Source organism: Schistocerca gregaria, chromosome 2 (genome assembly GCF_023897955.1).
Source record: "Schistocerca gregaria isolate iqSchGreg1 chromosome 2, iqSchGreg1.2, whole genome shotgun sequence".
In the NCBI taxonomy this organism is placed as follows: domain Eukaryota; kingdom Metazoa; phylum Arthropoda; class Insecta; order Orthoptera; family Acrididae; genus Schistocerca; species Schistocerca gregaria.
The window spans coordinates 93372181-93399284 of NC_064921.1; the positions used below are offsets into that span (position 1 = coordinate 93372181).

Sequence of the window (27104 nt, forward strand, 5' to 3'; positions counted from 1 at the left end):
GGCTTTTGCACACAACCCCACAAGAAGTTGTCAATAGGATCAACATCTTGCGATCGCGGCCACACCCTTTGACGCCTCGGCCTATCCATCTTCCAACAGCAGACGTTGTTCGTCTGAATTGAAACCGTTGTAGATAGAGAATGGTAGTTTCCGGATGTGGGTCCATATGCAAAATGTTATATACTCGCTCCCCTATACACGTCTTAGATATCGGTAACGGAAATTTCCGAACGCCCAATATAAAGTGTGAATAGTTGCCGTACTTCTCGAAGTATAGGGCTGTGCCTGCCAGCCACCTTCTCTAGTGATGGCCTCTCACAGCGTAGGTGCGGGGGGGGGGGGGGGGAGGGGGGAGGGGATGAAGGTCAGGGCACGAGCGGCAGGGACCGGTTTCCAGGAGCGGTGCGCGCGCACGGGTCCACGGCAGGCCTGGCGATGACGCGCCGACGGTTATCTGCGGGGACTCACAGAGTACTTAAGGCGGGGCGAGGGAGCCCGCTGCAGGCCCAGCACCCGCTGCCAGCCGCCGCCATGTGGTCGGTGCTCCTGCTGTCTGCGCTCTTCGCCGGCGTCTCCGCCGCCGCCCTCGGCGGCTCCACGGATGGTGAGTGCCGCCTCTCTCGCGGTCACTGCCTCTGAAGGCTCACACTCACAACTCCACTGGTCCAACGGACCGGCCGGCCGCACCCGTCCGCCAGGGTGAACAGCTTGCGCCGCGGAGGGCTCTGCAGTCTAGGTTTCGCTTATTTTAAACCTACATACAATCTCCGGATGCCACCGTATGGTGCGCGGCGGAGGGTACCTTGTACCACTACTAATTATTTCCTTCCGTATTCCACTCGCAAACACAGTGACGGAATACGACTGTATACAGGGTGATCCTTTTATCGTGACCGGGCCAAATATCTCACGAAATAAGCATCAAACGAAAACACTACAAAGAACAAAACTCGTTTAGCTTGAAGGGGGAAATCAGATGGCGCTATGGTTGGCCCGCTAGATGGCGCTGCCATAGGCCAAACGGACATCAACTGCGTTTTTAAAAATAGGAACCCCCTTTTTTTATTACATATTCGTGTAGCACGTAAAGAAATATAAATAGTTTAGTTCGACCACTTTTTTCGCATTGTGATAGATGGCGCTGTAATAGTCACAAACATATGGCTCACAATTTTAGACGAACAGTTGGGAACAGGTAGGTTTTTTAAATAAAAATACAAAACGTAGGTACGTTTGAACATTTTATTTTGGTTGTTCCAATGTGATACATGTACCTTTGCGAATTTATCATTTCAGAGAACGCATGCTGTTACAGCGTGATTACCTGTAAATACCACATTAATGCCATAAATGCTCAAAATTATTTCCGTCAACCTCAATGCATTTGGCAATACGTGTAATGATATTCCTCTCAACAACGAGTAGTTCGCCTTCTGTAATATTCGCACATCCAATGACAATGCGCTCAGGTGTCAGGCGTTGTCGGTGGATCACGATAGCAAATGTCCTTCAAATTTACCCACAGAAAGCTTTACACAGATGTGTTGGGCGGTACCTGAGTATCCCTTTCGATCGCATCATGTCTCCCCAAAAGTGTGAGGCTGATGTTATACAGCCCACATAACATAACTCTCATGTGTTTCCTTCTTCATGATTATTCTCTGCCGCACTCGGCATGGGCAATGATGATGTCCCTGCAGAGTTTTCGGGGGAAAGTGTTTGATCACCTACAATACAGCTCGTAATTGGCTCCCCATGAGTTTCATCATTGCTGACGTGAACCGCTGGCTATGAAGAGAACATTTTGGCTTAGCCATCTGTAGATTAGTAGACTAGTTTATTGAATTGGAGGAAAGCACAGGCTGCTGCCTTCTATGACGAGGATATTGGAAAGTTGGTACAACGTTACGACAGATTTCTAAGTCGGAGCGCCCACTGTATAGAGAAGTAGCTGGAAGGTAGCTGTTGCAAACAAAACTTTTTTGAAACTTCCTGTCAGATTAAAACTGTGTGCCCGACCGAGACCCGAACTCGGGACCTTTGCCTTTCGCGGGCAAGTGCTCTACCATCTGAGCTACCGAAGCACGACTCACGCCCGGTACTCACAGCTTTACTTCTGCCAGTATCCGTCTCCTACCTTCCAAACTTTACAGAAGCTCTCCTGCGAAACTTGCAGAACTAGCACTTCTGAAAACTTTTTTGGTTTTCGCAGGAGTTATCATTTCTCGACAAATCGGACCATTCTTTCAGAATAGCTTTGGCATCTTAGTAATACTTAAGCGAATTGTACGTTGGCGGCAGTAGAAATGGTCTGTAGTCAGCTTAGAATTCCGGTTCTCTAAATTTTTTCAATAATGTTTCTCGAAAAGAAAGCTATCTTCCCTCCATTTGAGTTTCCGAAGCATCTCCTAAAACTTGCGTGTAATTCGAGTCTACTGGTAATGAATCTAGCACCCCGCCTCCGAACTGCTTCGATGTCTTCCTTTAATCCGACCTGTTGCGAATCCCTAACACTCTAGCAGTACTCAAGAATGTGCCGCACTAGTCTCCTATGTCCGGTCTCCTTCACGGACGAAATTCTCCCAATATACCGAGGTCGACCATTTGCCTTTCCTACCACAATCCTCTCATGCTCATTTTATTTAATATCGCTTTGCAGTGCTACGCCTTCATATTTGATTGACGTAAATTTCTCAAGCAGCACATTGCTAATGCTGTTTTCCAACATTGCGGGACTGTTTTTCATACTCATTTGCATCAGCTTACTTTTTTTGTACATTTAGAAGAAATTGCCTTTCATAACACTAACTAGGAACGATACCTCCCTGTACACTATCAGCAAACAGCAGTAAACTGCGGCTTATCCTATTCGACAGAAAGTTAATGAACGAGGGCTGGAACTTAAATAGTCACAACTATTTATTCACAATCCATACAGAAGAATTACATGTTTCCACCTGTTACTGTCCTTCAGAGTAGTCACCAGCGTTGTGTAGAACCCGTTGTCAGCGATGTAGAAGGCGTAATATACCGTTAGCAGAGCCTGTTCTGTTCATGGTGCGAATGGAGCGGTCTACTGCCTGTCGAATTTCTGCAACAGTACTGAAGCGAATGCCACGAAGTGGTTCCTTCATCTTCGGAATCAAATCAAAGTCACAAGGACTTAAGTCCTGGGTGTATCGTGGATGGTACAGCACCCATCGACCGAACAGAGCAGCCACAGCTTGCGCTGTATGCGCCCGCGCATTGTCGTTTAATATGATGGGTGGGTTGCGCAGAAAGTGTCGCCGCTTCTTTCGCGAAGATGGTCGCAGGTGATGCTCCAAAAACCAACAGTAATACCACTTAAGTCTTTGTGACTTTGATTTGATTCCCAAGATGGCATTCGCTTCAGAACTGTACCAGAGATTCGACAAGCAGTAGACCGCTCCATTCGCACCATGACCAGAACAGGCTCTGCTAACGGTATAATACACCTGCCACATGGCTGACAACAAGTTCTACACAACGCTGGTGACTACTTTGAAGGACAGTAACAGGTTGTTGTTGTTGTGGTCTTCAGTCCTCAGACTGGTTTGATTCAGCTCTCCATGCTACTCTATCCTGTGCAAACTTCTTCATCTCTCAGTATCTACTGCAGCCTACATCCTTCTGAATCTGCTTAGTTTATCCATCTCTTGGTCTCGCTCTACAATTTTTACCCTCCACGCTACCCTCCAGGACTAAATTGGTGATCCCTTGATGCCTCAGACCATGTCCTACAAACCGATCCCTTCTTCTAGTCAAGTTGTGCCACAAACTCCTCTTCTCCCCAATACCTCATCATTAGTTATGTGATCTACCCATCCAATCTTCAGCGTTCTTCTGTAGTACCACATTTCGAAAGCTTCTATTCTCTTCTTGTCCAAACTATTTATCGTCCATGTTTCACTTCCATACATGGCTACACTCCATACAAATACTTTCAGAAACGACTTCCTGACATTTAAATCTATACTCGATGTTAACAAATTTCTCTTGTTCAGAAACGCTTTCCTTGCCATTGCCAGTATACATTTTATATCCTCTCTACTTGGACCATCATCAGTTAATTTGCTCCTCAAGTAGCAAAATTCTTTTACTACATTAAGTGTCTCATTTCCTAATCTAATTCCCTCAGCATCACCCGACTCAATTCGACTACATTCCATTATTCTCGTTTTACTTTTGTTAATGTTGATCTTATACCCTCCTTTCAAGACACTGTCGATTCCGTTCAACTGCTCTTCCAAGTCCTTTGCTGTCTCAGACAGAATTACAATGTCATCGGCGAACCTCAAAGTTTTATTTGTTCTCCATGGATTTTAATATCTACTCCAAATTTTTCTTTTGTTTCCTTTACTGCTTGCTCAATATACAGATTGAAGAACATCGAGGGACGCTACAACCCTGTCTTACTCCCTTCCCAACCATGGCTTCCCTTTCATGCCCCTCAACTCTTATAACTGCCATCTGATTTCTGTACAAATTGTAAATAGCCTTTCGCTCCCTGTATTTTACCCCTGCCACCTTCAGAATTTGAAAGAGAGTATTCCTGTCAACATTGTCAAAAGCTACAAATGCTAGTAACGTAGGTTTGCCTATCCTTAATCTTTCTTCTAAGATAAGTCGTAGGGTCAGTATTGCCTCGCGTGTTCCAACGTTTCTACGGAATCTAAACTGATCTTCCCTGAGGTCGGTTTCTACCAGCTTTTCCATTCGTCTGTAAAGCATTCGCGTTAGTATTTTGCAGCTGTGACTTATTGAAGTGATAGTTCGGTAACTTTCACATCTGTCAACAGCTGCTTTCTTTGGGATTATATCTAGATTGAGCCTTTGCATTTCCCTTTTCAGATTTTAGAGATTCCTTTCCAGTTTCACGCTTCTGATATACCACGGCCCGATTCATATAAAGTTATCCTTTCGTTGATTATTCAGTCTTTTTCTCATGGTAACCTCCCCCTTGGCAGTCCCCTCCCGGAGATCTGAATGGGGGACTATTCCGGAATCTTTTGCCAGTGGCGAGATCATCATGACACTTCTTCTACAAGCCGCATGTCCTGTGGATACACGTTACGTGTCTTTAATGCCGTGGTTTCCACAGCCTTCTGCATCCTCATGCCGCTGATCGCTGCTGATATTCCACCTTCCGGCACAGTTTCCCAGCCCTCGAACAAGAGACTGCCCTGAACCTCTGTGCGCTCCTCCGCCCTCTTTGACAATGCCTTTGGCAGAACGAGGGAGACTTCTTATGCCGGAAGTCTTCGGCCGCCGATGCTGATTATTAATCAGAATTTAAGCAGTGGCGGGATTCAGACTCGGGACCGAGAACGTTTTGTTTACTAATCAAAGGCGCTAACCCTACATCCATCTACATATGACGGCTAATCGAAGGAAGTACTGTAAAGATTTTGATAAGGCTTCTTTCACTGAAGATCTGTGTGTGTAACTTTAAAATATCTGGTGCAAATTGGCGGAACTATGATGGACTATAATTCCCCACCGCGTTTTTCTGTCTGTGTAACACCGCTTACACGGGGCTCCGAAAACCGGATTTCTTAAATCGATTTCCCACCAGCGCTGCTGAGTGGTCATGTAAACACTTGAAGATCGATTCTCGAAATTCGCTTCTAGTTGGCCGTTGTACAATTCCGCAATCGATTTTCGCTCCTATGTAAACGCAACCGGTTTTGAAACGTGATTCGGCTCTCAGATTTCGTCTTGCTTTTAAAAATTTTCTGCCAATATGGACGGAGTGGATTTTTGTACAGCGAAGGATAAGCAGAAATGTAAAGTGAAGCTGTTCACATCTCGTATAATTGAAGGGAAATAGGAATTGCACTGACTACATTAGAAACTGTAACGGCTGTTTTCCGGGCGTCATATTTACCTGGGCTAGCATACCCACTTCAGACCTTAACACGCGAACGGTTTTCGAAATTCGGAAGATGTGTCGCGTGTAAAAGTGAGGGCTACTCTCAGAAAATGCTATACGTTCTTTGATACTAGCGGCGCACCAACACCGCCGCCCTGTCGACAAAGGAAAGGCAGCGGAAGCGGAGCCTTTGATGCACAGCTTGCCTCGTTAGCGGGTCGCGGCCGAGCAGTCCGCTCGCGCCTTTAGGCGTTGCAGTACGGCAGCAAGTGGCCTGTGCTGCTGAAACGTTTAATTTTAATGAACGTGATGAAATTCAGTTACCTAACGCTGCTCCCTGATTTTAACCAGAACTCTACGCAGTGCCCATCAAACAAAATAGCCTGTACGCCATAAGCCGTCCGACCATCTTACTTAGTGCTGCCCTTGCGAAGCCGGGGCGAATCGCTAGTATACTATCAGGGACCCCGCTGCTTTTTTCTGATGGCTAATGTCAGAACTATTCTAGAGACACTGATGCGATTTTCACTAATAGGCAGACTGATTCACGAGGGGAGGTATGTACATATAATTTTTAAATATTTAGTGCAAACTGGCTGAAATTCAGTGATGTTTGTCGATCAAGTCGTTCGTCCTCAGATTTTTCTGACTTGTGCTGATTAAATCGTTTAACTTTTAGATACACTAAAATGTGCAGTTAATCCTTAGTTACCTAACCTTGTTGTCCGAATTTTAATCATAACACCACGCAGTGGCCCATAAACAAAGTTGCCGCTATGCCAACGGTCCTGACGTAGAAACCTGCGAGAAGTCGTTATTTGATTGCTATAGTCAAGACAAAGATCTCTCTTCCTTAATTCTATGGCAATTCTGTTTTCTATAAAAAAAACCGTTAACCTTTTCAAAATCTCCTTCGACCGTAGTTATTGTTCCTCGTATTTCCTCCACACAGCTTCCATTTTATGTCACAACTGAAATGCTTTGCTTGTTAAAAAAGTCCTTCCTTGAACCTTTTTAATGTTTGCTGATTCTCGTCACATAATGTTTTCCTTCATTTGCCCCCCAACTTCTTTTCAGACTTTTACAATTCTTTCCATCATAAGATATAGTTCTATATCTAATTCAGTCAACACGATTTATCATCTATTTTATTTTCTGTTCTCCTACATCTATGCGTCTTGTTTTACCCAATGCTTTGTCTGTAAGCTTCTCGACGATGGCGACTTCTTTAACAACTCTTCCAATACTCGTTTCATCTGTTTCGTAATCACAGTACTTGCTACCGATTTGTTTCTTATACAGAGTTCCTTTACCAGTCTCCTGTTCTTCCTGGCTGCACAACACCTCTCAGGTATTCGGTACAATGTCCGAGTTAGATCTGTTAAACGCTTTCTCACTCCACAGAGAAGATGTACATATCTCAATTAAAGTCTTGCCTTCTTTGTCCCAACATTACAGGAAGAAATATGGATATGGATAAATGTAAATATTACGTTCATAGAAGCCAACCTAGGTGGACCGTTTAAAACAAAACCATTTAGTTGTCCAAATAGATAAGAATAGTTCCTATCACCGGCGAATCTGGTGGAACCTACTATAGTGAAGTAGTGTTGCCAACGTATTTGCCAACGACATTCAATAAATATTAATATCAAATATTTCCATCTATCTAGAAGCACGTAATATCACTCACGCCTGAACGCCTCACCTAACCATGTGAAATAACGTATACATAAAGTAGTAGCTTCAAACCAGAGATATTATCCCTAATGAACTCCCAGCGACAGCAGCTGTAAGTCGGCGACTTTCTCACACAGAACAATTTTACTGAAATTAAATACTAATCCGTCTCGTTTTCATTAGTTTTCATATATTCACCAGCCACATCGAATGGTTTCATGTTGTAGTAGTATAGTTCCCCTACAATTTTTTTATCTCCGTTTCTGGGAACCTATGCTCTGCGCGCTACATAAAGTGCTCTAATAAACCGGATGAATGATATCTGCGGATTTACCTTTTTAGAGTGGCATTCATCGTCTGAGTAACTACTTTTTTATACAAAGTACAGTCAAATGAAAACGCGACAGATGAAAAAAAAGAAGTCGACTTGATGTGCATTTGCATCTTTTTGTGGCGTAATGAATAAGCTAGAAAATTTCGGACAGGCAACCGCGTATTGCCTTCGCCACAGATGGCGCGTGTGTAAGCGTGTCTTCCGATCAGCGTCTGTGACTCGCAGGCGCCTACGGCGGCAGTGAAGCATATAATGCCGCACGTGACGCGTTCTTGAACATTATTTATATGCGCTCTTGAGTTCCCGGTGTAATGGTGGAGGATGGTTGTTGTTGATTGACCTAAAAGGTACGGTCATAACCGTCAATACCTCTATACTTGTAGGAAATAAGACGGTCAACGAAACCGTGAAATATGATTCTGAATGGTATGAAATGATGATTATACTCACGCCTGTATCGTGTTCCTGTAAGTAAGCAGTGGGTTGACGGACGACAACATTCTGGGAGCTCTTACACGTCTCCTACACGGTCCCGATCTCTCATCATCGATTTCCATATTTTTGTAGCTCTGAAAAAGACATTCGTGCCGTCGATTAGCCTTGGAGAAGAAATACGCGCTGTGTTACTATCATGGTTCAATAGGGAGTCGAAAACATTTTTCCATAAACGCGATGACCTTCTTGTCTCACAGTGGGCATATATATTGACGATTATGACGATTATTTTTGAAATACTAAATACTTCATTACCGTTTTGTCTCACAATGGGCACATATATTGACGATTATGGCGATTATTTTTGAAATACTCCATTAACTTTACAACAGATTCCTTTTTCTGGAAAATATTTGAAACAGATTTCCATACAATGCATTAATATTTAAAAGTGTTTCTAATCATAATGCTGGAGCCTTGATAGCCTCTAAAAGAAAGATGCGTTTGTTTCAATTTAATCCTAAGTACGTTTCATCAAATGCCCAACACTAAATCTACCGAAATACGTAATTTTTCTCTGAACTGCTACATAATTAGACATATCCCGTTAATAATTAGAACACTAACTCCATCTTAAATCTGCTGTTCTTATATTTGCAACAGGTGCCGACTTCGCCCATCATCAGTTGGAAGTTCTGAGGCTCTTTGCCAAGATTCAGCAGCCGGTATTGATCCCAGAACACGATGAAGTGTTGAAGGAATTTAAATGGGAATCAATGAAGGACAAATTCAAGGTACGCATGTCAGTTGTACTTAGCAATAACGGAACGCATTACTTACTGAGAAAACCTAAAGCAGAAATGTGTAAGGTTACGGGTCTGACCGTTTCAGGATCCCACCATACTGGAACGCTTCATGTACTTGTACGACCACCATGTGTTCCTGGAGAGAAACAAGGACTTCAGCATGACGTATGTGGCACACTTCTGGCAGATGAAGCAGCTATACAAAGTTCTTCATTCTGCCACCGACTTCGAAACTTTTTGGAAGGTAAGGGGAGAGTCTACACTATGAAATAATGTAGTGTAACTGAGACTGAGAAAGGAATCAGGACTCACTGAGCACGTAACTGGTAGTATGTGTGGAGGGTGTTTAATTATGTTCGGTGTAAAGCTATGTTTCTGTTCTTTGTTCTGAGTACCCTAACAATGTGGTGTCAACAATTGTCCACAACGTTTAGCATCTTCTTTCATTAGATGTGTATCCAATAATATGAAATGAATTTTCGTAGATGTCGGAACTCCTGACTTTATCTCAGAGACCTACTCAGTTCTGTAGCACGATGTAGAATTGCATCTAAATGGATGTCTAAACACTATGAGAAGTTCCCTTTTCTTGCTCCAGTCGTAAATAGTGCGAGAGAAGAACAACATTTGGTTAGTTTCTGTATGACCCCAAATCTCTCTAATTTTACGTTCATGGTCTTTTCCTAAGACATGTGCATATAAGATGAAACAATATATTAGTTGACCCTTATAGCAAAGGTACCACTCCCAATATTAACATCAAATCACGCCGTGAGGCAATATCCTCTCGCACAGCGGCTGTCACTGGGATTGGATGTGAACCTCCGTCACGCTTCCGCGCTTATTTAACGAACCCACGACAAAATACGCTGCTATTCTTTGGATTTCGTCTATTTCACTTATCACTTCCACACTCAATGAGTCTCATTCTGAGGAGCAAAAGTATTTATCGAAAATAGATTCATGAGTAGAGTCCACTTCCTGAGGATTTTTACCGTGAATCTCAGCCTCGCATCTGTCTTACGATTGTTTTTATGTGTTCCTTCCATTTTAAATCGCTCCGCACACGTACTCCTGGCTATTTAATAGCTGTGACTGTTTTAGTGACTTTTTGACAAACGCATAATCGAAAAATAATTGGTAATTCTGCCTATTTTTGTGTAATACTTTAAATTGAAGCTAATGTCGAAGATTAAACGCCAATCCCTCTAATAAGAGTTGATCCGCTGCAGATCTTCTCTGTATAGACAGCATTATCCGCGAACAGCCTACCAACATTATCATTTGTGTAAACACGAAGTTGCTTTTACACACAGTAATCTTTCCCTTAAGAACAACATGCTACATTCCATTTTGTTCATTAGCCTACAGCGCGGAAATGTATTGGAAGTTTTCCGAAAGTTAGGGAACACTGGATGCACCTGGGCGCCAGCGTCACCTGTCATCTTGCTCCCGTGGATGAACAGAGTAACATTTAGTGGAGACACCAATGCGAGATGCTTTTCATAGGTTCCACAATCAAACATTGTCTCAAAATATGGTAGAAAACCCCAAGAGATTCTGGCCCCATATAAAGTACACCAGTGGAAAAAAAACAGTCAATACCGTCACTGCGCGATAGCGATGAAAATATTACCGATGACTGTGCACTAAAGCGGAGTTACTAAATACAGTTTTCCGTAATTCCTTCACGAAAGAAGACGAAGTAAATATTCCAGAATTCGAAACCAGAACATGAGTGACATAAAAGTAGATATCTTACATGTTACAAAACAACTCAAATCACTTAAGAAAGGTAAGTCCTCCGGTCCAGATGTTATACCAATAAGGTTAGTCTTAGAGTATGCGGACACAATAGCGCCTTTCATAGCGATCATATACAATCACTCACTTGACGAAAGGTCTGCTCCTAAAGACTGGAAAGTAGCACAGGTCACACCAATATTCAAGAAAGAAAATAGGAATAACCCACTGAATTTCAGACCCGTATCACTGACCTCAATTTGCAGTAGGATGTTGGAGGATATACTGTACTAGAACATTATGAATCACCTTGAAAAAAATGACTTATTGATACATAACCAACACGGATTGTGCTACGCAGCTAGCTCTTTATTCTCATGAACTAATGAGTGCTGTCGACAAGGGATCACAGATCGATTCATATTTGAAGATTTCCAGAAGACTTTTGATACCGTTCCTCACAAGCGACTGTTAATCATATTGTGTGCATATATAGTCTCAATTGTGTGACTGGATTCGCGATTTCCTCTCAGAGAAGTTCGTAGTGATAGACGGTAAATCATTGAGTAGAACAGAAGATTGGGTCATAGGCCCTCTGCAGTTCCTGATTTACATAAATGATCTAGGCGATAATCTGAGCAGCCCCCTTAGATTGTTTGCAGATGACGCTGTAATTTACCGTCTAATAAAATCATCAGACGATCAATTCCAATTACTAAATTATCTAGAGAGAATTTCTGTATGGTGCGAAAAGTGGCAATTGGCACCAAACAAAGAAAAGTGCAAGGTCATCCACATGAGTACTAAAAGAAATCCGATACATTTTGGGTATACGATAAATCTCACAAGTCTAGGGGCTGTCAATTTACTACCTAGGAATTACAATTACGAGCAACTTAAATTGGAAAGACCACATAGATAATATTGTGGGGATGGCGATACGAAGACTGCGCTTTATTGGCAGAACACTTAGAAAATGCGACAAACCCACTAAAGAGACAGCCTACATTACAGTTGTCCGTCCTCTGCTGGAATACTGCTGCGCGGTGTGGGATCCTTACCAGGTAGGATTGAAGGAGGACATCGAAAAGTCCATCCCATGTGGCCACGCGGTTCTAGGCGCTTCATTCTGGGACCGCGCGACCGCTACGGTCGCAGGTTTGAATCCTGCCTCGGGCATGTATGTGTGTGGCGTCCTTACGTTAGTTACGTTTAAGTAGTTCTTAGTCCTAGGGGATTGATGACCTCAGATGTTAAGTCCCATAGTGCTCAGAGCAATTGAACTTTTTTGAGCATCGAAAAAGTGCAAAGAAGGGCAGCTCGTTTCGCATTATCGCGCAATAGGGGTGAGTGTGACACTGATATGATACGCGAGTTGGGGTGGCAGTCACTGAAACAAAGGCGGTCTTCTTTGTGGCGAGAAGTATTTACGAAATGTCAATCACCAACTTTCTCTTCTGAATGCGACAACATTTTGATCACACCCACCTACGTTGGGAGAAATGATCATCATAATAAAATAAGAGAAATCAGAGATCGAACGGAAAGGTTTAGGAGTTCCTTTTTCCCACGCGCCATTGCAGAGTGGAATGGTAGAGAAGTAGTATGAAAATGGTGTATCGCAACACAGGCGTTCTGGTGATACTCTGCGACCAGAACAACCGCGTTCTATATCTGCAGACTGAATCATGCCATGTTAGAAACTGCACGAAATGCTGGAACCTAAATATGAGCAAAAAAAATAAGTACCGTGACTGGAGGTAGTGAATGAGTTCAAAGGCCCCTTGCGAATGATGTAGTCGCCTTATGATCAAGTAGGGAGAGGTTTCTGCAGGTCACCTCACGACATCTGCGCTAAGACTGACGAACGAGGGGCTTTTAAGCATCACGCACGCCTTCTCCAACTACTGCCAGACACCACTGATGAAGATTTGGTCCAAGTAGCGGAAAAATAGTCGAACTCCATCAAAGTAATTTGCGTCAATAACGTCGCGAACAGACTTTATTGACCATTCGTTTTATTCGTAGAGAGATGGCGCATGTTCTCAGCCATCACAGAAGAGAAAATGGCGTTCCGCTGCCAGCCTGGTGCAAGCGTTCAGATTTGATACCACTTGGGAAGTGCGTTCTTCTTTTTCGACACTGTTTTTTTATCAAGCTGCTTCTTATTAGGCCTCACCCGTACGGGCCGGTCCCTTCCCAGACCTCCTCATTACAATAACTTCTGACACAGTTATTATAAATCTAGTGCAGAACCTCAACGTTAGTAACCAGCGTTGCAAATCGCGAGACCGTGGAGAAGGGTCTGCACACCCATAGAAGCTCATGTCTGTAAAAGGATAAGGAGTTTTAGGGACGGAATTTTTGACTATACGTTATGACGAGTTAGGCGATAATTTTTAAGATCTCAAGATTACTGATAACACTATCAAAACCGGCCATATCACTGGAAAAAATTGCTCCCTAGGCTAATAAAAAGATATTTCTAATAAAAACGACAAATGAACAGCCGTAATATATCTCCCCAATTTTTCACATGACTTCTCGCAGCTTTTTGTTATCAGAACTCGAAGAACATTGAAACAACAAATTGATCCGGGGCTGGAATTACCGCATATCGTATTTTTTTTTTGATACTACGCTTTTCGTAGGCGACCTTGTAGTTGTTCAGGATAGCTAGATAGATCTATAGAAAAACAAATTTGTAAAGTCTATAACATGAAAATATCCATTTGAAAAAGAGAAGTGATGTCTTTCAAAGGGGCAAGATTAAGATCATAATAGGAAGTAAAACAATTCAACAAATTAGTCATTACCTTTACCTTGGAAATACCATAAGCTATCATCACTAGTTGTACAAGATCATATATAAACTACCTCAACAGACGATGAAGAGATTGAAGAACTGTATGATGAGATAAAATAAATTATTCAAATAGTTAAAAAGTGCGCTCCGTCTTCAGGCCACAAGCAGCCCAACGGGACCATCCGAGCGCCGTGTCATCCTCAGTTGAGGATGCGGATAGGAGGGGCGTGTGGTCAGCACAGCGCTCTCCCGGTCGTTATGATGATTTTCTTTGACGGGAGACTCTACTGTTCGGTCTAGTAGCTCCTCAGTAGGCATCACGAGGCTGAGTGCGCCCCGAAAAATGGCAACAGCGCATGGCGGCTGGATTGTCACCCATCAAAATGCCGGCCATGCCCGACAGCGCTTAACTTCGGTGATCTCACGGGAACCGGTGTATCTTTTTTTTATTATTATGTTTTTTTTTCACCAGGAACAGGGTAAATGAACAAAAGAAAAATGCCATCCTTCCGGCGAAAATAACACAAGACATGATACTCGTACAAGGTGAGCAAGTTTTTTAGTATGAACAAGGTGTAGGAAAAAAAAACTAATAATACTGATGGAAGCTAAGAGGTGTAAAGCAATTTACAGTGGATTGAGGGAAAAACCAGTGTTTATCTGGTGTAGTGCATAAAAGAAAGGAGGCGCGTGTCCATGCGCCTACTCCACTATGGGTTACAATGTAGAAAGCAGCGTGAGGGGTCTCAGATGTCAGCAGGCGGGGCGGGAGTGCTGTCGGCGTGTGGTACCATCCAACTGAGCGGGGGTGACGTAAAGATCGCGTGGAGGTAATTAGCGAAGAAGGCGCGGTAGCGCGGTCGCTGTTCGACTTCACTGTGGGCGGTTTGTAAGTACTGCCAGAAATCAAGGCGTGATTTGTCGCCATCATTATACATGTAGGTGATGGTCCATCCCTTGACCCATACAATCGCATGATTTTTGGTGGCGGGGAAATAAGTATTCTCAGGATGGATAAAAGTCCATGGGTCAATCGAGTCCGGCGGAACACGGAGGTAACAGGCAACGAACTGTCGGGCAAGTTTCCAGACGTCACTGGTGGCAGCACAAGTCAGTTGATGGACATCGTCATCCATGAGATGGCAGATGGAGCAGAGTGGAGAGTCCTTTAGTCCGATGGCGTGAAGACGATGATTTGTGGCGAATTTTTCATTTGCGACCTGGTACCATGTTGCCCGGACTTTGGAGGGAAGAAAAGGCTGGTGGATGTGACGCCAAACCGTGGGCCACCGCGTGGACGGATGTCGCAGTTCGATATTGTTGCTGGATATGGAACGAAGGAGCGGGGTGTAAAAATCTTTAGGTCGTGGAGAACGCGTGGTCGGTAAGTGAGTGTGAGCATAACTGAAGTCGACGATGAAATCAGAAATGTGCGTCAGATGGTGCTTGATGTGTCCGACTGGTACTGGTGGTGTTATGGTCGCGGGCACAAGAATTTCCAGCTAGCTGCGCGTAAGGGAGGTGCCCCCGTGCCACTGCTTGTGCATGGTGGACATGTACAAGGATGCCGCGCGGAGTCGCACATTGACAAGACCGAGGCCACCCGCTCGCGTCGTAGCGTACCTTAAAGAGCGTACCGGCCGTAAGGAAGTATCCGAAGGCAGCCTGGAGGCTGCGTCCAATAGTTGATGGCAGCGGGAGGACCTGTGCAATGTGGACCATTCTGGACGCCACATGTTGATTGAGGTATTGGACACGTTGTAAAGAATCGAGTCGTCGGAGAAGATTTTGTCGCACCGTCGTGCGGATGGTTTGGAGCGCACGCCGAAAATTGATGGCAGCGAAGCGGCGCACGGTGGAGGTGAAAATGATACCAAGGTATCGTAGTTTTTGTACACACGGGTGACGTGCTAAGTCGTCGTGTGAGAGGTCGCGTCCAATGGGCATCGCCGCGGATTTAGCCACATTCATGTTACTGCCCGCTGCAGTGCCGTACGTTGATATCAAATCAAGTACCGTGTGTGTTTCACCCCGTGAGCGGATCAAGAGGAGGAGGTCGTCCGCATACGCACGACATCGAAAACTGTGCTGTCGCAAAGTGAGACCAGAAAGGTAGCTCGTCAGACTCCCGATGAGTGGCTCCAGGCTGATGGCATAGAATAGGGTCGAAAGTGCGCAGCCTTGCCGTACGGAACGTCGGATCGCCACTGGTCCCGCCACACGGCCATTAACCAGAATCAGCGATTCGGCGGTGCCGTACAGGCGCCGGATTACGTCGATAAAGGCTGGTGGAAAACCCATGCGGTTCATCACTGAGAACAGGAAAGGATGCCGCACTTTGTCGAATGCGCCGTCGAAATCAATGGCAACCACTGCGGCGCGGAGTCTGCACGCCGCTGCCAGTGCAATTAAATCGCGACTTTCTCCTGTGGCCGTTTGTATATTAACTGAGCCGCCCGGAGTTGTCTGTTCCGGGGATAGAATGGTAGGCAGGACCTTGCGGCATCGCGTTGCCAGGAGGCGTGTAAAAATTTTACAGTCTGCGTTTAGCAGAGTCAGGGGACGGTAATGTGTTGTCGTCACACCTGGTGTCGGTTTGTGGATGGGTATAATAATTCCCGTGACGAAGGACGGCGGGACGGCGTTCCCCATCGTCAGCAGTTCATGAAACATCGTTGTCCACCGTGACGCCATTAGTGTGAAGAAAGCGCGATAAAATTCTATCGGCAATCCGTCGACACCAGGTGACTTATTCAGAGCACCTTTTTTGATTGCATCGTGGATTTCGTCACGCGTAATGGGCTCCATCAGCTCATCCGCTTCATCGCTGGTGAGGGTGCGAGTTACGTGTGGTAACACAGACTCCTCGGCGTGGTTGTCGGTAGTCTCCTCCTGGTACATTGTTCGGTAGTGGTCGTCAAAGGCACTGACGATTTCGGCCTGGCAAGTGACGTGCTGGGCGCGACAGGTTTTGATCTCGGTGATGAGTTGTTGTCGCCGATGTTTCCTATCGGAGGCGATGTGATGCATGGTCGGATGTTCCTGTTCCGCCGAATCTGGATATCGGGTTCGCACCATAGCCCCCTGCAGTCGACGGCGTGTCAAAGTTACAATTTGGGCCTTAATCCTGCTGCGTTCCCTCTGGGTGTCGGGTGTGGGTGGTTGGGCGTCCAGGTCGCGGAGAATGGCGTAGAAATAGTCGGTAGTGTGCCGGCGCCACATAGCAACTTCCTTTCCATACTGAATCAAAGTACGTCGAATGGCAGGTTTGGCACATTCCAGCCACCAGGTCAAGGTCGTGCAGTATTTAGGTAAGCGACGTTCACAGGTGGCCCATGTCTCGGTAACACGTTGAAGACATTCGGGATCATGAAGATAGGAGGTGTTTAGCTTCCACGGTGCACGACTACGCCAGACCACTTGCTTGGGGAAGAGAATGTTGCAGATGTAGGCACAGTGGTCCGAAAAGGCCAGGGGCCAAAGTTCTGCACCTTGGGCTGCAGGTGTGAGTTCCCGAGAGACGTAAATTCTGTCCAGGCGGCTCGCGAAGTGACTCGTCTGGTAAGTATGTCCAGGGGCGTCGCCGTGCTGAACTTCCCAAGTGTCGCGGAGCAACAGATCTCGGACGACAAGATGCAGTTCTTGACAGGTGTTGTAGTGGGGCACTTGATCTTTAGGGTGCAAGAGACAATTAAAATCACCCCCAAACAAGTAATGGTCGCAGCGTCCAAGAAACAAAGGAGCGATTTCTTCTGAATAGAAGAGGGCCCTGTCGCGCCTGCGGGTGGAGTCTGACGGAGCGTAAATGTTGACGATACGGCGACGGCCATGCCTCTGGCAGATGGAAGGTATGTGATATCGGTCACTGGAATGCCTTCTCTGGCGTAGATGGCTACGCCGCGTCCCAGGTGGTCACCAGGAGAAGAATAAGTGTTATATCCCGCGACGCCTGGAAGTGTAGCCAAGTGTACTTCCTGTAGTAGTGCTATATCGACGTCCGACGCCCATATCATCTCTCGCAGCAGTTGAAGTTTCACGGGTGAGCTGATGGTGTTAGTGTTTATCGTTGCTATTCGGTAGGTTTGGAGCCGTTCCCCGTCATGAAGGGGAACTCCACCGGCGGAGGATGAAGAGGGGCGAAGCAACGGCGAGTCGTGCCGTGCGCCACCTGACGACGTTATCAGCGGCGTAACGATGCTTCCGTCTGGGGTAACTCTGTCCCCAGCGTGTGGTCCGGGTCCTCATTGACGTCCTCACTCCACACCATTGAGGGCGCTGTCGTTGTGATGGTCGTACGTTCCACTTCGGTCGTAGGGGCGGAGGACGTCTCGGCGGCAGTCGCATCGGTGGAGTCCATTGGTTCAGGAGCACCTGAGCGAGCCAGTAGAGTTGGCATCGAAACATCCACAGTCGGCGTCATGTTGTCGTCATTCGTATCGTCGTGTAGGTTCTCTGAGGCCTCGTCGTGTCGGACGGCCTCTGGAGCATCAGGGGGAGGTGATCCGTGTCGTTCCGAGACCGTACGACGCCTCCTCTTGCGCCTCTTAGGTGAACGTTGTTTGCGGGTTCGTCCCTCTGTGTCGGAAGACGGAAGGGAGTCGCGTCGCTCTGAGAGGAAGGCCGTCGCGGGAACGTCAAATGAAGGGGTGTCCATATGTTCAGGCTGGTGGGTGTCGGAAGTCGTCGCTGTTGGTAGTGGCGACATAGTAGCGTCTGGCTTTGAGCGCGACGTGTCGGCCCCGGCGGTATCCATAGCAGCTGGAAGGGTCACCGGTACATGGTCCGATGAGCGGCGGCCGGTGGGAGGAGAAGAGAGCGCCGATGCGTAGGTGATCGGTAAAATCGTCGTCGGAGCCGTAGGTGCCACGGTAGCGCCTGGCAATTGGGTGATCCGTCGCTGAAGACACTCAGATATGAGGTGGCCTTCTTTTCCGCACCCGGAACAGGTCTTGGGTTGGCCGTCGTATATGACAACCGCTCGGCACCCGCTAATTTGCAGGTAAGATGGCACGTGGCGATGGAGGTCGATGGTGATCTGCCGTACACCGTTAAGAACGGGGTACGTTTGGAATTGCGCCCAGCGTTCGGCAGTGTGGCCATGTACAGTGCCATAGGGGCGGAAAGCCGCGATAACGTCTTCCGCCGGTAGCTCGAACGGGAGTTCGAAAACTCGTATGGTGCGCATGCCTAAGCCTGCATGGTCGGCAGTGACCGCTCCGACATTGCCGTCGGCGTGGCAAAAGCGTAATCCATGGTTGGTGTCACGAAGTATTCTTTCACACACCGCGTCGTTGACAACTTTCACGTACACAGTACTGCTTAATATGGACAAATGGATGCCCAAGATGTCGGAAGCTGGGATCTTAGCAACGTCGCGTAGGAAGCGTTCCACTTCCAAGGCCTTTGGTCGTGCGTAATCGTTGCAGAAGTTGAATCGTAAAGTTGATTTTCGAAAACGATTGGCCATGGCTCTAGTGCACGTAAGCGACACGTAAGTGACGGCCGCTGAAATGTAAACAACAGCGAGCGCGCGCGCTCCGCAGGCGGAAACAACAACACGTCCGCACTGCACGGCGGCGAAAGCCGGACTATGTATCCACTGCAGCAAGGCCGTTGCCTATTCAAATAGTTAACGGAGGCGAAAATTTAATAGTCATGGGGTACTGGAATTCGACAGTAGGAAAAGGAAGAGAAGGAAAAGTAGTAGATGAATATGAACTGGGGGGAGGGGGGGGGGTAGGGAATGAAAGAGGAAGCCGCCGAGTTAATTTTTCCCAAAAAGTTTTAAAAACTTTTAAAAACATTTCGAAACCGCCGGTCGGGCTAGGTGCTATGAAACCTATGTCAATGCGCAAGTGATACCAGACAGTACTACGAACAACTGCCTGGGTAGGGAATATATACTAATGATATCACGACACTTACGCTGTGCCGAGCATTCGGAGGAGAAAGTTGGTGATTGAAATTTGCGGGAAGATCTGCCACAAGGAGAAACACCTTTGATTCAATGATGTCCATCCCAAATCCTCTATGATGTCCGTGACACTCTCTCCCGTATTTCTCGATATTATAAAAAGTGCTACTCTTCTTTGAACTTCCTCGATGTACTCCGACAATCCTATCTCGTAAGGATCGCACACCGCGCAACAGTACTCCAAAAGAGGACGGAGAAGAGTAGTGTACGCGGTCTTCATAATAAATCTGTAGCATCTTCTGAATTCTGTGATAATAAACTGCAGTCTTTGGTTCGCCTTCCCCACAGCATTTGCCACGTGTTCTGTCCAATTTAAGTAATTCGTAATTGTAATTCTTAGGTATTTAGTTGAATTTATTGCGTTTAGATTTGATTGATTTATCGTGTAACAGAAGTTTAAATGATTCGTTTTAGCACTTATGGGGATGATCTCACACTTTTCATTACTTAGGGTTAGTTTCCAATTTTCACACCATAGAGATTTCTTTTCTAGATTGTATCTTGTAGATGAGTGTGGCCTGTTCTTACAATATGAGCTAACTCTGCTGAAAATTGCGTGTAGAATGTGACAGAATCCTATAGGGCCTTTGAGCGTTGTTTAATTTTAGCGAGAACTACACTGGCACAGTAATGCATCTTCCTTAGCAAAGGAGCACTTGAAAACGGAATTCGGTACTTTTGCTTTCGCTATGCTGCCCTCAATTTCAGTTCGTGTGTCAGCAATCACTGTCTAGACACTATCTTTGTTGTCACTGTCATCGTCTACCTACGGCCAGGATTTATTTGCGGTTTGCGAGGAACCTCCCGACGAGATTCTGCTATAGTAGCCGCTTATCGTGAGGATCACATCGTTACTCTTGCGTATGTCACAGAGCGACTGGTAGTGGTAACTTGTGCTGTGGATCCCCAACGCGCTCCAAGTGACAGTGCTCAATACGTTCTGTCATGTGGGTATTTGAGTGCCCACTGGGGTGCCGATCAGTACCGCTAGCAGAGTGATCAGCGATCTCTTGTTGCACGTGCTGCAGATGGCGGTGTGGATGCGCTACCACATGAACGAGAGGATGTTCGCGCACGCGCTGTACACCGTCCTGCTGCACCGCGAGGACACGCACCATATGATGCTGCCGCCGCCCTACGAGGTCTTCCCCGAGTACTTCGTCACCAGTGACGTCATGCAAATGGCCTACCAGGCCCATCTCAGAGGTGGGTCCACTCCGCTGCAGTACATCTCTGGCACTTACTGGCCAATTAGCTCAGCCACACTGACAATCTGCCCTGATGATCAATAAAATTGTAACACCACACATGAAACAATCTCCAAATCGGCGTGAACTGTGCTACATTCATGGCTATGTGAATTATCGGCATCTCAGCATAAGCTGGTAAGAAAAACGCCATCTACATTTTGTCTATACATTACTCCGTGGGTTCTTATGTGGAAATCGCATTTGAATGTTGGTTGGTTGTGAGAAGTTCATATTACGCCTCGTATAGAAAGTATACTGCCTACCACCACTCGCAGGAATTCAACAGAGGGAGGATCTCAATGTCCCCTTGCGACTAGCGCTGGAGAGGACAGGCGTACCCTGTCAGTTGGAGATCGTGTTAATTCGTGTTATCGGTGAGTCAGATTGTGATTTTCATGTTTAAAGTGTTCTATATACTCTCCCCCACCCCACACCTCTACTTGAAAACGAGGCACAGAATATTCGTACAGCCATGTGAATCTGCCAGAGAAGTCTTCCTTTGGAATGTTGTTCAACTAGTGCGTAACGTTGATCTGAATGTCAGTCATGTCTTCAAGCTGTTGACCCTTTATCTGATTTCCTGCACTTTGCTGTTTAATGGTATGTTCGTCACTCGTGACGATATTTTTCCATTCATGGTGTGCGGGACAAACTTTGCACACACTTATCTCTTCTTCGAGGCAAACTAGAGAGTTTCTTGAACACTTGATTTAGATACGTTCCTCAATTGCAGTTTGTGATACACCAACGTTGACGCACTACGGCGGCCCGTTCACTACTTAAGACTGCCTGCTCTCCACTGGTTGGTCGAATACACACGTGTTGCTTGCAGTTGTTGGTTCAAGCTGCCACAGTAGTCACTGCGCCGACGTCACCTATACTCCTGGAATAAAATCAGCCTCTGAACTATCTGGAAGGGCGATGCATTGTTCGCTCAGCCCCGCAGAATCGTATGTCACCTAACTTTGGTCCGGGAATTGGCTTGTTTTCAGCAAGGCAGCATTCACCCGGACGATGTATGGCGCACCATGAGCTGGGTCTGTAGTAGTAGGATTTTTGCAGGATTCGTAATTCAACAGAGCATGAGGGGAAGGCTATGTCTGACAATAGTGTCGACATTCAGGGGGCGGATAAGGAAGACTGCCTTCATAGAATGATCTCAAGGAGTAAATGTATAATTATAACCTTCCAAAAGAAGGCATCCTCTTTCACCATATCAAGTGGAGTTTTATTCCGTGTCTAGCAATAAGGCACGCCACTTCCTTTACTGGAAGGGACAATATTTGGCTAGTCTTTCGTATGTGCTATGGTCAGAACGGGCCTTGAAGCGAAATCCCTGACCTCTAGGTATACATGTACATCTACATCTACATTATACTCCGCAAGTCACCTAATAGTGTTTAGCGGAGGGTACGTTTGTAGCACTAACTGAGTACTCCAACCCAACGCCACTCACGAGCAGCGCGTGGAAAGAATGATTGTCAGTAAACCTCTGTATTGGCTCTAATTTCTCAAATTTTCTCCTCGTGTTCATTGAGCGAGGCGTATATGGAGGGAAGTAATATGTTGTACGGCTCTTCCCGGCAAGTGCTATCACGAAATTTCAATGGTAAATCTCTCCGTAATGGCACAATGCGTTGTAACGTCTGCCAACGGAGTTTGTTGAGGGTTTCCGTAGCTCTCTCCCTCTGGCTAAACGATGCCGTGACGAAACACGCCGCTCTTCGCTGGATCTTCTCTATCACTTCTATCAGTCGGAGCTTGTAGGGATCCCAGATAGATGAAAAATATTCAAGAACCCGTCCAACAAGCGCCTTATATGCCACTTCCTTCGTGGACGAGTTTGATGACCATAAGATTCTTCCTATTAATCTTAGTCTGGCATCTGCTTTTCCCACTATGTATTTAATGTGTTCATTCCCTTTTAAAGTCGCTCAGGTCTAGGTACTCCTAGATATTTTACGATAGATACTGTTTCCAGCGATTTGTCATCAGTAGTGTGGCTGTAGAATAGTGGATTTCTTTTCCTATGTATCCGCAGTATGGTACATTTATTTACGTTCAGAATCAGCTGTCAAAGCTTCTACGATTCATCAGTCCTTTGGAGGTCATTCTGTAAATCTTTACTGTCCTCTGGCGTTGCTACTTTGTTATAGACGAGCGCAACATTTGCGAACAGCCTTAAAGATCATCAGACGCTTTCTACTAGATCATTTATATATCTTGTAAATAGTAACGCTCCTGTCACACTTCCTTGGGGTACTGCGGAAATTACCTATGCATCTGTCGATTTTTTTCCTTTAAGAGCGATGTACTTAGTTCTATCTGCAATATAATTTAGCAACATCAGCACGAATCGAACGCGTGATCTGAGACGACCGTACGAAAACTACATGTTAATTTTATGAATTTATTTGTTCCCTTACGGAGGGCATCACAGCTTCTTCGCTATTTCATGCGTTTCATCAACGGTTTTTTATGGGTTGTATCTTATTAAAAGACGGAGTATCCAGTAGTAGTTTATCACAGGAAATTTCAGTATTGATTGCAACCGGAATAATTAACTTTATATCTGCATGAACACTTATTTCAATAGTCAAGTCTCTCAATAATGAGTCGTCTGCGAAAAAGGAGAGAATGGCGGAACATGACCGTTACTACGAGAAAATTACGTTAGTGGTTACAAAGAAATGGGAGAGGTTTACCAAGAAGGCACCACTGAGGATAGATAGTGGGGGAAATATTTCGCTATAGCTGATGAAAACAGCAATGGGGGACGTTAGGTAAATCACTAGAGCATTCATCACATGATCTGTAATTTACTACAGTGCACATGATGGATCCCACAGTCAAGTATAATTACAGTTCTTCGCCAGAAGATGATAGGGAACGAAACTCACTGAAACGTTGCGACAAGACTACGCCACCACTCGGCTGATAACCGAAGAAGAATTCATCAATAACAGTTCAGTTAAGCAATGCTCCAGCTAATCGCTCGCCACTTGGTCCTAGGATCATGAACAAAGCAAAAACATGTCTCACAAAATCTGACGGTTGTAGAAATATTCATTTCACTCGCGAAATATTGAATCGGATGAATGGGATGAATTTATTTAATGCGGTTATCAAGTGTTCCACGTGGTCTTAAGATCAGTAACAAAGCAACCAGTTCATGTGCCACGAAAATTAGCAGTTTCAAAAACATACCAGTTTCAAAAATATGCACTTTGCTTACGAAATACTGTATCCAGTATAAGACTCCTGAAGGCGAAACAAATGCATGGAAAGCGGGTAAATTTACTTAACGTGGTTATCAAATGTCTCCATGTGCGTGAGAGCTAACTACCGGAGAAAAACTCAGGAGCTGAATCCAACACAGATCAATATTCAATGAATTTCAGACACAAAAGAATAAAGAAAAATAGAGGTAAGAGAATATATAGGCAGACAAGAAAGCGCTGAGACTTTCAGATCTACGGGATTCCTGACTTAACACAGCATCACGACTTGGTGTAAATGTAGTTCGCTAGGAACACGTGCTTACTCATCAACGGCAGAGTTACTACTCGTCTACCGAAGTCATCTTCTCTCCCGGACTTCATGGGGGCGGAAAGTGGCGCCCGCCATTCTGGCCAATGAAGCTACTTCAAGTTGCCGCGTCAACTACATGCTGTTCTGACATGTAGCCAGAATGCAGTAAGATGGCTCGTGATCCACCAAAATGTAGGGGGAGGAATCTCTTTGCGTCACGAAACATGTAGGAGAGCCAATGTTTGAACCTGGAAGAATACACTGATGACCCAAACATTATGACCACCTGCTTAATAGCTTCTTTGTACGTCTTTGGAACGAAATGCATCACTGATTCTGCATATGAGGGATCCGACAATTTGTTGGTAGGTTTGTGGAAGTATGTGGTATTAGATGACCTCACACAGATCACGTAATTTGCATAAATCTTGAGCCGATGGTTTGTGATGGTGCCCGATAGCGACCCAGATTGTTTCCATAGGATCTACATCACGCGAATTTGGTCTCCGAGACATCAACGTGAGTTCACCATAATGATCCTCAAACCAGTGTAGCGCATTTCTGACTCCGAGACATGGAGAATTTTACTGCTGAAAGATGACATCGTCGTCGGGGAATAAATCAAGCATGAAGGGAAGCAGGTGATTCGCAGCTGTCTGCGTGTCTTCAGTTACCCATGAATGCGCAGAAGGATGCTTCCCACAGTGTAATACTGCTCCCACCAGCCTGTGTATGTCTCGCGAGGCACTTTTTGAGCCACCGTTCACCTCGATGGGAATGTTTGTGGGGACGACAATCGACATAGTCTAGCACAAATATGATTCACCCGAAGAGCCGACATGTTTCCATTGATCGATGATCGAATCCCAATGGTCCTTTGCCCACTGCAATCCCTTACTGACGATGTCGATGGGTCAACATGTGGACACGTATGGATGGTCTTCTGTGGAGCTCGTACGATGAAGGGTGTGCTCTGAAGCAATTCTGCGTGCACCGCCGTTGTGTTAATTTCACAGAGATGTCACAGATCACCATCTGTCCTACTTTACAGAGCAGACAGGCTCCCGAACTCCTTCCTGTGAAGAGTCGTGGACGTCCAACCACGTAGCGCCTAGTGGTAATTTCACTGTCCTATCTCTTTCCATAGATGCACAAAGCAGTAGCATTAAACATTCGATCGGCTTCGCTGTTTTCGAAATATTCGTTCACAGGCCCTGCGTAATAATAATCTGCCCTCTTTCGAAGTCGCTTATCTCAACGGATTTTCCCATATGCAGCCCGTATCTTCGCTATGGTGACCTCTCGTACGCGTGTGCTCCGCTTAGATACTTTTGTTATCACGTAACGTGCCCGAAAGGTCACCGAGCGTCATCCAGTGTCAAGGTTGCAGTGGTCATAATGTTTTGGCTTATCAGTGTAAGTAAGGGGACTTCTTCGGACCCTACAAACAAGCCACACTGTCAAGCTAAATGGTCTCGGCGGGGAAAGGACTCCATTTTGGCTACTTGAGAGAGTCCAGTTTCTAAGAATATAAATACCTTGTTCCCACCCTCTCTCATGTATCAGAGGGATTGCCAGATAAAGAAAATGATAAAGATACGATCACAGGATTAAATATTATAGAAGTCTGAAAAGATTGCGAAATAGCGCACGTCTTTCAACTTCAGAGTGGCATCCCTTGCCTAGCAACGAAGAAAGGAGGAGGAGGATGCGATTAGTGTTTAATGTGCCGTCGACAACATGGTCATTAGAGACGGAGCAGCAGCTCGAGCTAGGGAATTATGGAGAAGGATATCGGCCGCTCCCTTTCCCTTTTTAGGGAAATCACAAAAAATCCAGATCAGGGTATCCAGTCGCGTATTTGAACCGTCTTGCTCCCGCATCCTAGTCATGTGTGCTAACCACTGCGCTATCCTGCTCGGTGTCATCGAACGGATGAGCGTCAACAGTCGCAACAGTTACCGTAAACATGATGTCATTCTGACGTCACGCGCAATATCGACTACCGCTTGATCGGTTATTTATTTATTTACTTAACGTGATCAGATTAGGGGCATCAGACCCCTCTCAGTGTACAACCCCCAGCAAAATCCACAAGAGTAAAAATTAGTTAAACTTGTTTATTAAATTATCTTTAGAACTCACAAAGTCTGTTTGCACTTAGCAGGCGAGATTCTGATGTTCTCAGAACTAGCTACGTTTCGTGGAGATGGAGCACTCATGCTTCGGGATTGCCGCAGAGGACACTGGTTTTACAGCTTTAGGCCGAGCACTTGGTCTTATAGCTGTAGATCTGAACTTAGAATTTTCAGCTACTACTACTGCCGTCTTCTGCCCTTGCACAACTTAACAATGGAAAGCATGGACTATCATTGCTTCCATTCACCAAGGTGAGGTTACTTAATCTGAATCATGGTTTCATACTGCATATATAATATTCACAGCCAGCTAATTGCAACCATACTGCAATTACTGATGTTTCTTCATTCTTTTCTAGGGCCTTCCTTTAAATCACCTTTTTCGCTGTTATTGGCCATATTCATGACACAGTTTCTTTCTGTCATTTTTTGCAACCACCCTTCTGTGCCAAGGATATAGTTGGTATTGGCAATGCCCTCTCCAATTCCTAAATGGTAGTATCTCTGATTCAAT

At 45.5% G+C, this 27104-nt stretch overlaps 1 protein-coding gene across 1 annotated transcript in view; it reads left to right on the forward strand.

The window, feature by feature from the left end:
- The first annotated feature begins 454 nt into the window (after positions 1–454).
- LOC126336415 (allergen Cr-PI-like) overlaps positions 455–27104 on the forward strand; it is a 43392-nt gene continuing 16742 nt past the window's right edge. Inside the window, exons 1-4 of the mRNA XM_050000106.1 lie at positions 455–604; positions 9006–9136; positions 9234–9392; positions 20700–20877. Of these exons, the coding sequence (XP_049856063.1) occupies positions 532–604; positions 9006–9136; positions 9234–9392; positions 20700–20877 (541 nt within the window). The 5' untranslated portion in view covers positions 455–531. The remainder of the gene's footprint in view (positions 605–9005; positions 9137–9233; positions 9393–20699; positions 20878–27104) is intronic.